Source organism: Vicia villosa, linkage group LG7 (assembly GCF_029867415.1).
Source record: "Vicia villosa cultivar HV-30 ecotype Madison, WI linkage group LG7, Vvil1.0, whole genome shotgun sequence".
NCBI classification, from domain to species: domain Eukaryota; kingdom Viridiplantae; phylum Streptophyta; class Magnoliopsida; order Fabales; family Fabaceae; genus Vicia; species Vicia villosa.
Window position 1 is genome coordinate 105,427,041 of NC_081186.1, and position 15,448 is coordinate 105,442,488.

Consider the following 15,448-nt stretch of genomic DNA (forward strand, 5'->3'; position numbering starts at 1 on the left):
AGATTGGAGTTCCCCAACAAAGAAGCAACAAACTTTGGAACTTTTCTCAGTATGCATTGGAATACACGTTTTTTGTTTCATCACTTCGGCGACATTTTAGGCCAAATGGGACTGCCATTGCACATATTGCAGACCCCTCCCTTGAATAAAAACAAAACTAATCAGTGAGTCAAGCATAGTAGTAGTACTAGACTACTAGTGTTGTTTAATGAAAAATAAAAGTCATCAAACACTACTCTTACTAGTATTGTTAAGTAAAGTTTGAAAATAAAGTTTTAGGATTTCATGCATGCTTTGCATAGATTTCAATTTGTCCATTTCTTTAAATTCTATCTACCACCATTAAAACACGTGTACGAAAACAAAACTTGAGAATTAAAAGTCTGTTCATAAATAACATTAATCTCCTATACCAAAAAAGTAAATTATCCCAATTACTTATCTCCTTATGATAATCTAATTATTTCATGTATGAGGTGAGAGAAAATTGAATCATTTACTTTACAAATTTTGTAATTGATTTTTTCGAATTTTTTAGTATAAAGTAGATTAAGTTCGTGTTTGAAAAATTTTAAAATTATTGTTGAAAACCAGGGTTGGATAGAAGTTTTAAATATCACAATGAAAAAGATCTTGAACGAGCGACAATAGTGGCTCACAATGTTACTAAATTTAGGCTAAAATTTATATAGATATCCTTATTGTGTAACAAAATGTTATTTTAATATACACCTAGCCGTAGATAACTCTAAGTTAGTTATGCTGAGATAACAATGAAAGTTATCTCTACATAATGTAGAAGAAGTTCCTTTCACATGAGATGGAGATTTAATCAAGTAGATTCTTTAAATAAAGTAGAAAATAAATATATATATATATATATATATATATATATATATATATATATATATATATATATATATATATATATATATATATGTACGACGTTAAGAAGATAAAAAAGAATGATGACACAACCTAGAAAGTTAGTAAAGTTAATAGGTTAGAAGAGTTACTTGTAACGATATCATCCACATGAATCAAGAGATAGGCAATCAAGAGATAGGCAGTAGAAACTTTGGAATTAAAAATAAAGAGTAAGGGATCACGCTTCTTGGATTCAAAATCCTCGAGAATATGGGTGTTTATGAACCACATAAACCATTTCACGAGAGCTTGTTTTAAGTCATACAAGGCTTTATGGAACTTACATACCATAGTAGCATCAATGAATACAAAGCTAACATGTTGATCCGTTCGAGGATGTCCAATCGACAATAAGAACCAAGAAGTCAACTAATATTAAAGAGTTGAAGGTTGAAAATAGTGGTGAACACTAGGGTGTTTCAAGAGGAAGAAGTAAGAATAGAAGAAATTAAAAGGGGAAGAAATTAAGCTCGGAGTCTAAATCCAGTGATTTTGATATGTCAAAGCTAAAATATTTCAATTTTCCATAAAATTAGGTACTTCAAGAAGAATTGTCTCTAGAGAATGAATAAGAGTAACTTTGTTTAGATTGTAGTTGTCTTTAATTATGATAGTTACAAGAGTGTTGGTAAACTAATGGCGGCGAGTCTGAAGACCTTAGGCAGTTGTGTGAATAACAACATACTTAAACATGGAATTGAAAGAAACAAAAACTATTTTTGACAACAACCCTTAATCATATTACAGAACATATGTGGATATCCAACGATCTTTTGTGTTTCGAAGGCTCTGAGCAATTGTACGGATAATGAGATACTTTGAATCCATGTTGTTGATGTTAGATTTTGGTCGAAACTGAAACATACCTAGTATGTGTTTGGTTTCGTGTTCAAAAATAAATCACATTAAAATATCAAATCTGAATGAAAAAACATGAAAATTATGACACTACTATTTAATTTTTTTGAATTGATGTTGGTTTTTTAATGTGATTTTGATAGGTAGATGGAAATCCAAACAAATACAACTAAGCCTTATCCCATCAGATGGGGTCAGGTACATGGACCAGCTTTTGCTTAATATTTTATAAGGACCATGTTTTATCCAAATTATTAATCTCAGGATCTTTCTTAATTACTTCTCTTATAGTCTTCATTGGTCTTCATCTTCCTTGAAGTGTTTGTATTCTCTTCATCTGGTCTAGTCTCCTTACTACAAAATCTATGTGTCTTCTCTTTACATGCTCAAACTATCTAACTCTATTTTCCACCATCTCCCTTACTATAGGCGCTACCTCGACACTCAATATAATATTCTCATTTCTAATTTTATACTTATCCTGTCGAGTCTTACCACAAATTCATTGCAAAATTGTAGGTCTTGTCGCAATCCGATAAAATTTTCTCTTCAGCTTGAAATGTACCTTTGCATCACATGAAACAATTGACATCTTTCTCCGTTTCAACTACCCAGCTTAAATTCGATGGTTTACATCCCTTTCCATTTTTCTATCATTTTGTCTTACATACCCAATATATTTAAATCGTGTAACTTTAGAGATGATATGATCTTCAACTTTCACCTTTAGGTTAGAAACACTTTTTCTTTTGTTGAACTTACACTCCATACATTTCGTCTTATTTTTGTTTAGGCGAAAACCATGTATTTATAAAGTTTGTCTTCAATTTTTCAACCTCTCGTTTAAATTCTCATCCGACTTTTCAAGAAGGAGTATATATATCATCTACAAAAAGCATGCATCTTGGTACTAACTCTTAAACGTGTTCTGAAAGTATTTGTTTCATGACATAGAGATTCAACAAAGTTTTATGTTGATTGTCGAATGTCTAACACAACTCTCTCCTTTTATTCAAATTAAAATGGATTATATATAGCAAAACTAACCTAGACAAGATTAAATAAAAATCCAAATGCATACCTAATATCTTAAAATTTTAGATAAAAATGTGATCATTCTATGTTTTATGAATAAGACATATATGATAATTTAAATAAAGAAGATGAATAGAAAGTTAATTGGAAATAATGTGAAATTTGAAAAAGAGAGAACATACATTCTCCTCCGCACCCCTATCTATGTACTTTCCTTTTCACCCTACTCTCTATCCCTAGTCTTACCTCTTTGTTCCTCTGTCTCCTACTCTGTTATTTCATTTTCTCCTTTCATCTCTTTTTACTATTTACACCTTACTTCCCTTTTCATCATTTTCAACCCTTTACACTCTCTCTCATCCTTTTCTTTCTCCACCTCACACGCTCACATTCTCTCTTTCTCTCTTGTCTATAATTATATTGCTCCCAAGTCCCAACCACCTCAAAACCACACACTCACACACACCAAACTCAAACACATAGAAACAAACCTTCTACCTTCTCTCACTCAACACTTGTTTAATTTCAACCACACAAATGGATCAAGTGAGTCTTTCATTCTTTATGTTACATATATACTTATTTAACCTTAACTTCATGTTCTAATAATGTTTTTTTGGTTTGTTTGTGGGGGGTGTAAATATAATAGGAATACCACTTTAAGAGGAACCATGTGCCAGCATTTGGAAGCTGGGATTGGAATGATAATCTTCCATTCACAGAGTGCTTTGAATCTGCAAGACAAGGTGGTTTTCTTCACTATAGTTACAACTCTGAAACTGAAGATCAAGATCTCTATGTTGCTGGTGATTTGTATGATAACCATGTTGTTACTCCTGCTATGATTGTTGTTCCTTGTAGAAGGGTATGTTACCTTAACTCTCTTGTTCTTCTTGTTTTTACATATTTATATGTGATTAATTAATATATATATTTACATAAATATTACTATAGGACAAAGTTATATTTAATGAGTATTTATTGTATTTTTCACATTTATTTATTAAAAAAATTATGTAGTTAATAAATATATTTCAAAATAATGGAGTATTTATTGTATTTTAACTAATTTTGAATTTTAATAATTTAAAATATTTTTACAAAATCATTAAGAGTTTATATTAAATAAATAACATAAATTTTAATATTTTATAATAATTTTTTAAAAAACTTTACTTTTAGATGAATCTTTATTATATTTAGGAGAAGAAGTACTAGTAGAAAGTTCAAAGTTATATTCCTTGCATATTTGCATCATAGTTTGTGATTATAGTTTTTTTTCTTCTAGATAGTGAGTGAGTGTGGGTGGAGATAAAGAGAACAACTTAGCTTTTTTAATGAAAAATAATTAATTTGTCTATGGTAGGTCACATGACTTTATAATTGAGCCTCCTATTTAATTGACATTAATGATTCACGCCTAGCGTGACAATTTATTAAAGCAAGAGCTTTCTGACATAAACACCATATTAATTTATGATGTTATCTTTAGTTGTTTAATAATGAATCTAACTTTAGCCTTTATCACCTATATTAATGGGTCACCAAAAACATAGACACTAGCATGAAAATTTAAATCATAATGACACATAGCACACTATGTTTTATTTTTATTTTTAATAACGGTTTATATATATAACCAAAAGAAAATCGATACAAAAGAGGAATCAAGTTAGCCCCAAGATTTACGAAAACCTAAAGAAAGGTATACCTAACCTATTCTTTACAAAATCTTTTCGAATACCCAAAGGAATAGAATCGAAAAGGATGGTAGAATCTATGCGCGAAATTTGCCAAAAAATTAGCACAACTCTATAAGTGTGAGTGAAAATCAAATGAGAGAAACAAGTGTTAGTGACACAATACCGCCAACGGTTCCTAAAAAATAACGGGATAGTGACACTATGTAGTGTAGACATTAATTAGACTTTTTATAAAGTACCAACAAAATTATTAATATGTTTTTAACATTATAGGAAAAGCTACGTTCCCAAAATGAAAAAGATGAAAAAAAGCAAAATTGGGTGAACAATGTGATGAATGAGCCACCAATGTCAAGACCAACACCAAAACCAGTTGATGAAGATTTGTACAAAATTTCACCAGATCTTCTTTATGTCAAAACTACCAAGGTATACACTACTTTTTCTTTTTTCTCCACTACTAAAAATTATATTTTCATTAACTTTATTACTTTGCTTTTATAAATGTCTTTTTATTAGTGTATATTCAATTATTCATACTTTTGCTCTTTTCTTCTTTGCCAAAAGTTTTATTTTTATAAACTTCCTTTTCTAATATGACTTTAATTTTTATTGCAGAAAAGAGGGTTGTGTTTCTTTCCAAGTTGCTTGTTTCCAACTTGCATTGCATGAGACTAGAAAAATTTGAGAGATTAATGTATATAGAAGAGATTAAATGGAGACATTGTTGATTAGTAGATAGATATTCTCTTGGATGATATTTATTTGATAGTATATTATTTAAGGACCAAGAAGATTATCTATCATATTATAGTATATTTCTTTCCATCTAAAGGATTTTTTTTATTATTTATTTTAATATTTAGTGTTTAATGTGTTTTCGGTATCAATGCTTGGACTTTGAACTTTATTTGTAAAAGCTCTGTTACCTGAAATTAAAGAGAAAAAAAAAAGTCAAAAGTTAATCTATAACATTCTATTAATTATTATGCTTATTATAATTATTATGATTATTATTATTATTCTTGCTAATTATTAGTATTAGGTTTTTTTATACATTTTCTCTTTTAAAATTTTCTTCAATTAAATATTTTTTTATAGTGGTGGACAATCAAAAACTAACACATACTCTCTTGTTCCGTTTATAAGAAAATATTTATTTTTTAAATACATTGAATAAATAATGTATCGGGATAATATATTATTCAGATACATTATTTATTCAATATATTTAAAAAGAAAATATTTTCTTATAAATGAGACCAGATATAGTAATAAAAACACAAGGGGTAATAAAAATACAAAAATACAAAATAATAATAATTGCGAGTGGTACAACCATAGGCCCAAAATATGTGTGGATTATGTTGGCCCAATTTACTTTTTTTTTTTTTGATCACATGTTGGCCCAATTTACTTAGAGTGAATGTTCTTGAATACCATATCTACATTTCGGGTATTTAACCTACTATTTCCACACTTATATTTGACACTTTCCTAAAATGTATGAAAAGTTTAAAATACCCCACTTATATCTAACATTTCCCTAAAATGTATGAAAAGTTTAAAATAAGGTAGCTTAATTTTTTTACCATTTCACAAAATTTCCAGTAGAGCACTGAAGATTTCAAATTCTAGGACGATACCAGAGATTTGGAGGAGCAATCGAAATTTTCACATAAAGTAAGAATTTCCGATATTTCTGGTAGAAAATCACGGGAACATCAGTATTTTTAATATCTCTTATAGGAAATTTCAAAATTTTTGGTGCTTTTGTAGCATTTTGTGTCGGAAATTTCAAAAATTTCGGTAGTTCAATTTTTTTTTATAAAATCTTGAAAATTTTAGAATTTCTGATAGTTCATTTTTTATTTTAGTTTTTGCCTTTTTGCTTTGTTTCCGTGATGACCAGGGATAAAGATGATTCCATTGTAGGCGTACCGACTAATAGCGGGGAAGCTCAGGGCCGGGTGAATGGGGCAGAGGCTTCTCAGCTACGGACTGGACGACTTCCTCCGACTCATTCTCATCGAAAATGTTTGGCTGAGCAGGCGCAGTTCCGCGCACCCTAACGCCAGACTGCTAAAGTTGTTACTACTTAGGCGATACCTACTCATATGGCGATTGTTGTGGAGGTACACATGCTTGTGGATGAGCAGGCACCTATGGAGGAGCAAGCTGCCATACTAATATGTTTTTATTTATTCAATGCTGGACATACGAGCAATTTCCCCACGTCTGTGATAGGAGACATCAGTGTGTCCTAGCGAGTGCTCCACGAGCGAGGAAATGGAAGGGCAGACAATCGGTTCATGGTAGTGTTGCGAAATACAAGATGAGGCTTGATGCTCTGATAGTAGATGATGTCGTCTAGACACCTTATACATCTTATCAGGCCTATCATCCATTTGGTGACGCTTCCTTGTATTAAGGGCATATGAGGTGGGCCTATCATCTTTATAACATGTCATATAATTAATTTTAAAATAGGTCAATGATTTTAGAGAATACAATTCTCCCGTTCTTAAGTCTATTAACTTAATTTAAGTTTCGTTTTAATCTTTTTATTAAAAAAATATTTCAAATTAGTCCCTTAACTTTACTTATATTATTTTATTTGGTGTCTTTCAACAAATTCGAGAAAAAAATATAAAATTCTAATGACATGAATGTATAACAAAGCTAAAGCTCCAAATGAATTGACGTATATACTATAAAGTAGGGTTTCTATTTAAGTTGTATTCAAATTAAGGATGCTCATCTTCTTCAAATGAGGCTTTTTTTTTCATTTTATTAATTGGAAATCCTGTATTATTGTACTAATTTTGAGTCATATTTAGAATTTGAGTCTTTATGTATATCCACATTTCTAGAACTTAAACATTTTATTTGCTCTAATTTGATGAAAGAAGAAACCAAATAAAACAATGAAAATGAAGTTAAGAGATTATCTAATATTTTTTTAGTTAATAAGCTAAAACATAATATTTAAAAATGGAGGGAATAAAATTGAAAAAAAACACAAAATATGAGACCAAATTTGCAATTAAGAAAGAAAAAAAAAAGTCAATCATTAACAGAATTTTTTTTTCTTCAAGAATGGAGAGATTCCGAAAGAAAATAAACGCTCGCAAACAAATTTCAAAATACAAGAGAGGAAAAAGAATTTAGCCATCCAGTAACAACTTCAAACACTCACTCACTCTATGCATTTCCCATAATCACTTATCACTTGATAACCGATTCTCACTCGTCACTCTTCCATCTTCCAACAATCGATTCTTCTCAAAAGCGCTTTTTCTCCCGATCTGCGTTTGCTTTATTTCAACATGACTCAAACCGCCGCGGGCTTTGAAAATCTCATAGGCTATTACGAACCTCCAGTTCAAGTACGTTCTTCTCTTTCTCTCTCGTTGAAGCATTCTCAGATCTGTTACTTTTTTTCACTCTCTAAACTTTGGTTCTTGTTCCGCATTTCCATTTTCTATCTGTTAATGTTATTGCTGTGTGTTCTTCAGTAGTTTAATTGCTTTTGATGCTATTCTATTCTATTCAATTTTGACCTAAGATTTATAGTAGGTAGAAAACCTAATTTCAATTCAGAATGCATTCTATACTTGTATATATAAGCTTTTATTAAAGGAATTTAAGGAATATTGCTCGGAATTACTTGTATGTTTGGTTCTGCGGGGAGGAGAATTGGTTTTGAGGGAAGTGCTTTTTTATAATTGATTTTAGTTAAAGTGAGTTAGACTTATGATTTATGTTTGGATACATTTATGTAAAAGTGAGTTGAGCAATCAATTTTAGTGTAAAATTGCGTCTAAACTCAAAAGATAAACCAAACTTACACTAAGAAAATGTACTATTTGTTGTGTGAATTTAGAAGCCGATAAGATTAACTGTAAGTTTTTTTTAATGATAAGATAGTTATGATTGATTGGCATTGTAAAGAAAAGCTTTACAACGATGGTGTCATAAAAGCTTGTAATTAAAATGATGCTGACTGAACATTTGGCCGAATAGATATTTTATTTGTACAAATTAGGCAAAGTGAACTATGTGATTATAATTGATAAGAAATTAAGGTACTGACTATGCCTTGTTCATAAAACTGCATAGGGATTAGGTTTTTTTAGTTATTTGATTTCACTTTGTAATATATCCTCTATTTGCTGCCATACTATTTGGCTCCTTATTGTTATTGATGAGTGGTGTTGTATTGGATTTTAAGGGCTGGCTTTTGTGTATGTATGTATTCATGTGTACAATTATATGCATAATCCAGTTTGTGTTAGGGTGTCAACAAGCTTTAAAGGTTTCAGCTAGTATCTTGTTTTTCTGAAATGTAGGAGCTTATTGTTATTGATGAAGTGCTCTCTGCTATGGTTGGGGTTGAAGGACGTTACATTTCAATCAAAACACTTCGAGGAAAGAAGGATGAGATTATTAATTTCCTGGTGGACCCATCTATGGATTTGGCACTGCAGGTGAGATTTGCATAATTTTTCACTGCGGTGTTTTGAGCTGCAATCATAAGATTATAGCTGTTAAACCTTCACCTTTTGCTTTATGGTGATAGTTATGATAGGAAGTTAAGATAGAAAACCTAGCTATATCAGCAATGGAAATGCTTTACATACAATTTTTTGAGAAAAAAAATTATGAGTTCAAAATGTTCAGTATCGTAACCTAATGCTTAATGGGTTCATTAAACCCATTTAGGTTTTTCTTTCAATGTTTCTGTATTCTTAATTCGTTTTTAAAAAGTTCTGTAAAGGAATGTGAAACATCTAGCTTACTATTCAAATAATACAATGCATTTTACTTAAACTTTCTCTCTTCTTTTGGCAGCAATCCAAATTAAGAAAATTATTTTCTGCAATCTTGTTTAGATATTCAGCCATTGTTTTAAATTGGGATTTCCAACCATAACTCTGCCGCCAAATTGTGTTTTTTCGAGGTATCTGCCAACTAAGCTGACAGGGAATGTAAAGTGGCCTATGCTATAACTGTATAACTTTAGATAATGGACAATATAATGAAATGCAACATTACAATAATGAAATATAACATTACAATGATAGAGTTCTGTCTGAGTCAGTTTTTGTTGTTGCAGGAGTTGGCAAAACGGATTTTCCCTCTTTGTAGGAGCTTTCTGTTGATCAACCAATTTGTGGAATCAAGGTCTCAGTTCCAGAATGGGCTAGTTAATCATGCCTTTTCTGCTGCCCTTAGGGAATTCCTTCTCGTATGTTTTTCTGAATAGTGAGTCAGTTGTTGATTTATGTTTCACATGAAGTGATTGTTTGCTTCTTGAAAAGATGTTTGTCTGTGTACATATACACTCACTTTTATAGTTGGCCCCTTAACTTCTATTAGTAGCATGTTACTGTCTGCTAGATTATAGATATATAGGGTCACACGGTGTGCTATATTTTTGACATTATGTCACATGGTGTTCTATATTTTTGACATTATTGGTGTTTACGTGGCTATGTTGTGTTTGTTTTTGCGCTTCATAAGGTCAAGTCTAAAATTTTATTCAGTATTGTACCCATTTGCACTTTCAAACTCATTTTAGGGTGAAGTATTTTGTTATGGATGTGCAGACCTAGTTTAGTTTTTATAGTAGTGTTTTTATTTTCAAAATATTTTGGTAAAGGGTATTATAGGATAAGGTATCTTCCAGAAAAAAAAAGTGGAACTTCGATGGGTCAAAGTTACCAGTGTCCGTAAGTGCAATCCCTCTACAAAGACCATAGCCCTTTCTTGTTGAAGCAAAACAGTTTGTTTCACACTCTTATAAATCCTAATCTTATTTATCTTAGAACCCAGGTTCTGTTGAGCAGTTTCCTTTTCCAATATCTGCATATTATTGGGCCTTGCTGGAATTTCATGCAGGAGCCATGCAAATATTTGACTTGCCGATTACGTTATTGAGCAAAAACTAGTAGCATAGCATTATTTAGCAAAGTAAATGTTCACCTCTGTTGCAGTTCTGCATTTATAGTATCTTTTGATTAGAATATGCAATTTGAATAAGAATGAACTTTTACCATTAAGGCATGTCATTATGTTTACCAGGATTACCAGGCCTTGGTGGCACAACTTGAGCACCAATTCCGGCTTGGGAGACTTTCCCTTCAAGGACTGTGGTTCTACTGTCAGGTATGAATTCGTCTTGGATTAAATGTAAATCAGTAAATGTTTGTCTAACCATTGCTGATAATACCTTCAATGACGTGTTTCAGCCCATGTTGAGGTCTATGCAGGCATTGTCTACTGTCATACAGAAGGCTTCAGCCAATAGTTTTTCTGGTTCTGCCGTTCTTAACTTACTACAGAGCCAGGTAATGAATCTCACTTGTGATTGTCACCATTCTCTGAAGTCTGCACATGTTTAAAAACTTCTGTTTAGTTTAGTTTCTCAAGCACTTGACTCTCTCCACTATGGATTCCATTGTATCTAGGCAAAAGCTATGGCTGGAGATAATGCAGTTAGGTTGTTGCTGGAGAAAATGACACAATGTGCAAGTAGAGCCTACATGAGCATACTAGAAAGGTTTCTATTTTCTTCTTTAATATGTATTAAGTCCATAGACATACACCAAATCAAATGGATATTCAAATATACTGTTTGTATTGGTTTTTACATATATCACTAAATAATTATAAGCCCTGTCACCCTTCTTTTGGGGTTTAGAATCTCTATCCAAGTCCCTTTTTTTCAATTATCTTATAATCTTTTGTTTGTATTATTAATCATAGAACTAGCTTGATTTCTTTTGATATCCGATGCATAAAAAAATGTGAACAATGTGCTCGATGTTGTTTACCTACAAACAAATCTCTACTTTTGAGTGTGTATTTTTTTGCTATTATATTTGTCAGTTATATTTGTTATATACTAGTTTAATAACCTTGAATATTGTGGTGGTTTAGATTGTTGTGCACTCTTATTATTAAGTTATCTCTAATTAATGTTCCATTTTATTGTCCATCTGGGAATCAAACAATCCTAAAGATGGGTCTATGAAGGAGTAATAGATGATCCTTATGGTGAATTTTTCATCGCAGAAGACAAATCTCTTCAAAAGGTACATAATAAAATTTAGTCACTTAATACAGCCCAAAATTAATATCAAAACTTGTTTTTTTTTTCCGTATGACCTAAGTTTCATATTCTCTATAGGAGAGTCTTACTAAAGATTATGATGCTAAGTATTGGCGACAGCGTTACAGCCTCAAAGATGGAATTCCTAGTTTCCTTGCCAATGCTGCGGGAACAATTTTGACCACAGGAAAATATCTAAATGTCCTGAGAGAATGTGGACACAATGTTCAGGTGTTGTTACTGTTATACTTGTATGTAGAGTAAAGTTATATGATCCTCAGCCATTCAAGTTGGAGTGTGCTTGTGAAATACTTATTGTTCACTAAATGCAGTTACTTGTTACTTTAGGTCCCTCCATCAGAAAATTCAAAACTGATGAGCTTTGGCTCAAATCATCATTATCTTGAATGTATTAAGGCTGCTTATAACTTCGCAAGTGGGGAACTTGTGAATCTCATTAAGGAAAAGGTGATTTTTAATACGATTAGGTTTTTAAATTTTCAGCTTACAGTTTAATGCTTCTGCAATAGTTGTTATCGTTAAAAACCCAAGTTCTGATGGTGAATTGTGTTTGTATGTTTAGTATGATCTAACAGGAAAATTGCGGTCTATAAAACACTATCTTCTTCTTGATCAGGTACGGTCATGTTCATCTTACACTGTTCAATTTGGAGACAATAACTTGCAACACTAGAAAAGCTAAAATACTACCTTACGTTGTTTCCTGTTTGCAACAATTTGCCAATAAAATGGTATAACAAACAGGAAACGTGAAAATAAGTTGGTATTTTTGCAATTATTGATGAATACATAAACAAATCAAATGCACCCCATCCTTAACTTAAGTATTCCTTCTCTTCTGCTTTCCTAGTAGCAACTTTAAAGATGTGACGTGAGATCTTACTGTTTGTAGTCTGAAGGCATATGATGGTTTTGAATGAAACAATAATAAACACAGTCCTAAATGCCCATGGGATATTTTTATTACGTGATCACATTGAAGGGGGGACCCTGTAAGAGGATGTTGAGCTGGTTTGACATGTCTACCTAGAGCATACAGCTATATAGAATCTATAGATGCAAATCAAAGTGATTTTCTCCTTCCTCTTGGACACAAATACTCATTGATAAAGTACACTTAAGAAACACTTTTTGTTGACTGATATTTTTATATATATGTTCATGATTACACAGGGGGATTTCTTAGTGCATTTTATGGATATTGCTCGAGATGAGCTGGCCAAAAAACCTGATGAAGTATCAGTTGAGAAGCTGCAGGTATAGTTATGGGATGTTATTCACTTTACTAATTACTATACATTTGTTTCTTCTAGTAAATTTCATCCGTCAACTGCCTATTTTGATTTTGAAAGGGGGCTTTACTCTAACTTTCCTTTATCTTTTGTTTGCTTTGGCTGTCTTCCTGTATGACGCAGTCTCTTCTAGACCTTGCTCTGCGTACAACAGCAGCTTCTGTCGATCCTTATCATGAAGGCTTAACCTGTATTGTGGCAAGTAACTTATACATCTTGTAAGAAATTTTGGAGCTGTAAAATTCAGTATTCTCACATGATGCAAACTTTATACTTTCAGGAAAGATCATCTTTGCTTAAAAGGTTGGGCACATTTAATGTCACTGAAGTTAGCCAGAGAGATTCTAGTAATAATGATATTCTGGAAGAGCCTGTTAGCATCACCGGCCTTGAAACATTTTCACTAAGTTATAAGGTATTTTTTTCTCTACAAGTTTCTGAGAAAGTCTGCTTTTAGTTAGTCGCATCCTATTGTTGTTTTTGGTTCTCTTTTCAGGTGCACTGGCCATTGTCTATAGTATTATCACGTAAAGCCCTTACAAATTACCAGTTAATTTTTCGATTTCTTTTCCACTGCAAACATGTTGACCGTCAGCTATGTGGAGCCTGGCAAACACATCAAGTATGGCTATGATTGCCTTTGCTTCACTTTGTCTTTTGTGTTTAATTCGTCTTACCTTCATCTTTGGTACCATATTGTAGGGAGTTCGTGCTCTCAATACACGTGGAACTGCTATCTCCAGATCTTCTCTTCTGTGTCGAAGTATGCTTAAATTTATCAATAGCCTTTTGCACTATCTTACATTTGAGGCAAGTTTTTCTTTTCTGACTACACATGTATTGTCTTTTTACTTCATCAAAACCAGATCAAATCAGTTCTCAAATCATATTTTTATGACCAATTTGCATAGCAAAATGATTATTGTAGTTGGGACTTTTCAAAGTGCATAGGATCGGATCTGGGTTTCTCGCCTTCTTTTTCATAAATTTGGTTCCTTAACTGAGCAGTTATGCTAGTTTTTGGTTTAATGACTCTGATTTGTATTTTAGGTTATTGAACCCAATTGGCACGTGATGTATACTAGACTTCAGTCAGCAAATAGCATAGACGAGGTAAGTTATTTTTGTCGTCTTAGATTGCAAAACTGGTGATGTATAAATCATGTTACTTACATGATACTGGAGTATTTCTCTCCTTTATCAGGGGGTGGGGGGCTTGGATGTTTGAGAAAGTCTAACATTTTCTCTCTGAAACAGGTTATTCAACATCATGATTTTTTCCTTGATAAGTGTCTGAGAGAGTGTTTACTACTTTTACCGGAGTTGCTAAAGGTTAGTTCTCTTTGTTTTGTTTTTATAAAATATAATATATATATGGTTATGCTGTTGTGTGTTGGATCTTTTTAATAGGAACATTAATGGTATTTGATAGATTTATTAATTAAAACTATTATCTGCCTCACTTCTTTGTCAACCTTCTTTTACTTGACATTTGCCATCAGCTAATTGTGAAAAGTTTGACACTTCTCATGATTGGTTTTTATTGGGTTCTTGATTGCAGAAGGTGGAGAAGCTTAAATCCATGTGCCTTCAATATGCAGCTGCAACTCAGTGGCTTATATCATCTTCTATCGTATTACATAGTCCAGATGAATCTAAAGCTAATTCACTCGGAACTAAACAATCAAAATCAGGTCAGGTCCTGAAGTCAACCACCAGAAATTCAGCGGTCACTGATTCTATTCTGTAAGTCCAAAAACAAAACTATATAATTATATTAGTGTCCGTAGATGTAGATACTGATGATTTCATGTCATGTGAGCATTCTGACCTAAATAAATAATTGCAGCAAATTTGAGAAGGATTTTGATACCGAGCTTCAGAGTCTTGGATCAATCTTGAGTAGTAGCTCCCAGGCAGAGCCATATTTGGCCCATCTTGCAAAATGGATTCTTGGTGTCAAACTCGAACATAATGGTTTGTGATGGGTTTTTCAGGAGTGCAGGTATTTAGTAGTGGTGTTAAACTTGAGCATTTAGTGTGCATAGGTTATTGTAATGTCTGAAGTGTGAGTATTTTACATTCTTGTGAAGTTGTGGTTAGGTTTCTGTATGACAATATTGAGAATGTTTTTTCTTATTTGTTTTTCTAATACGTTCTTGCCAAATTTTGCCTTGGCAATTTGTGATCTGGTCTTCCAAATGAAGCAAACAATTTTTCATTTGATACATCCATACATTTTGTTTTATAGTGGTTCTACTCACCTATTGCAAACACTGTACGTGTGGCTGTAATGGATAGCATTCAAGAGTAACAGCATTGTAAATTGTAAGTTACAGACAGTAACTTCTAACAGAATACGTTTCTTAAAAAACTGATGAAAAATTAAAAATTAGACAAATGTTTATTTTTTTAAATATTAATTCACACTATTTAGTGAAATCATTTGAGATGAATTTTTATCATTTGAGTTATTGTTATCTGCATCTTCATTT

The 15,448-nt window shown here is 32.0% G+C and overlaps 2 protein-coding genes across 3 annotated transcripts; both read left to right on the forward strand.

Annotated features, from left to right (window-relative positions):
* Positions 1-3,101: 3,101 nt before the first annotated feature.
* Positions 3,102-5,490, forward strand: LOC131618171 (uncharacterized). Its single transcript, XM_058889432.1, has 4 exons — positions 3,102-3,366; positions 3,470-3,685; positions 4,797-4,952; positions 5,142-5,490. The coding sequence occupies exons 1-4, from the start codon at positions 3,358-3,360 to the stop codon at positions 5,193-5,195; spliced, it is 435 nt and encodes a 144-aa protein (XP_058745415.1). The 5' UTR covers positions 3,102-3,357; the 3' UTR covers positions 5,196-5,490.
* Positions 5,491-7,602: 2,112 nt separating this feature from the next.
* On the forward strand, positions 7,603-15,387 carry LOC131616397 (gamma-tubulin complex component 2-like). 2 transcript variants are annotated; one of them, XM_058887715.1, is made up of 19 exons: positions 7,605-7,912; positions 8,876-9,013; positions 9,643-9,774; positions 10,611-10,694; positions 10,778-10,876; positions 10,997-11,088; positions 11,551-11,623; positions 11,719-11,871; positions 11,989-12,108; positions 12,224-12,277; positions 12,835-12,918; positions 13,077-13,151; positions 13,234-13,368; positions 13,450-13,575; positions 13,656-13,763; positions 14,004-14,066; positions 14,211-14,285; positions 14,515-14,699; positions 14,803-15,345. In XM_058887715.1, the coding sequence occupies exons 1-19, from the start codon at positions 7,853-7,855 to the stop codon at positions 14,936-14,938; spliced, it is 1,992 nt and encodes a 663-aa protein (XP_058743698.1). In that variant the 5' UTR covers positions 7,605-7,852; the 3' UTR covers positions 14,939-15,345. The 2 variants fall into 2 exon arrangements, with proteins under 2 accessions (XP_058743700.1, XP_058743698.1); XM_058887717.1 differs by lacking the exon at positions 13,234-13,368 and having other exon boundaries at positions 7,603-7,912; positions 14,803-15,387.
* Positions 15,388-15,448: the final 61 nt, after the last annotated feature.

Bases quoted from the DNA above. Each gene is read 5' to 3' on its own strand.
- LOC131618171 (XM_058889432.1), top strand. The intron at 3,686-4,796 runs GTATGTTACCTT...TTAACATTATAG, and splicing joins TTGTTGTTCCTTGTAGAAGG to GAAAAGCTACGTTCCCAAAA. The intron at 4,953-5,141 runs GTATACACTACT...TTTTTATTGCAG, and splicing joins TTTATGTCAAAACTACCAAG to AAAAGAGGGTTGTGTTTCTT.
- LOC131616397 (XM_058887715.1), top strand. From the start codon at position 7,853: ATGACTCAAACCGCCGCGGGCTTTGAAAATCTCATAGGCTATTACGAA. The intron at 10,695-10,777 runs GTATGAATTCGT...GACGTGTTTCAG, and splicing joins GACTGTGGTTCTACTGTCAG to CCCATGTTGAGGTCTATGCA. The intron at 14,286-14,514 runs GTTAGTTCTCTT...TCTTGATTGCAG, and splicing joins TTTTACCGGAGTTGCTAAAG to AAGGTGGAGAAGCTTAAATC.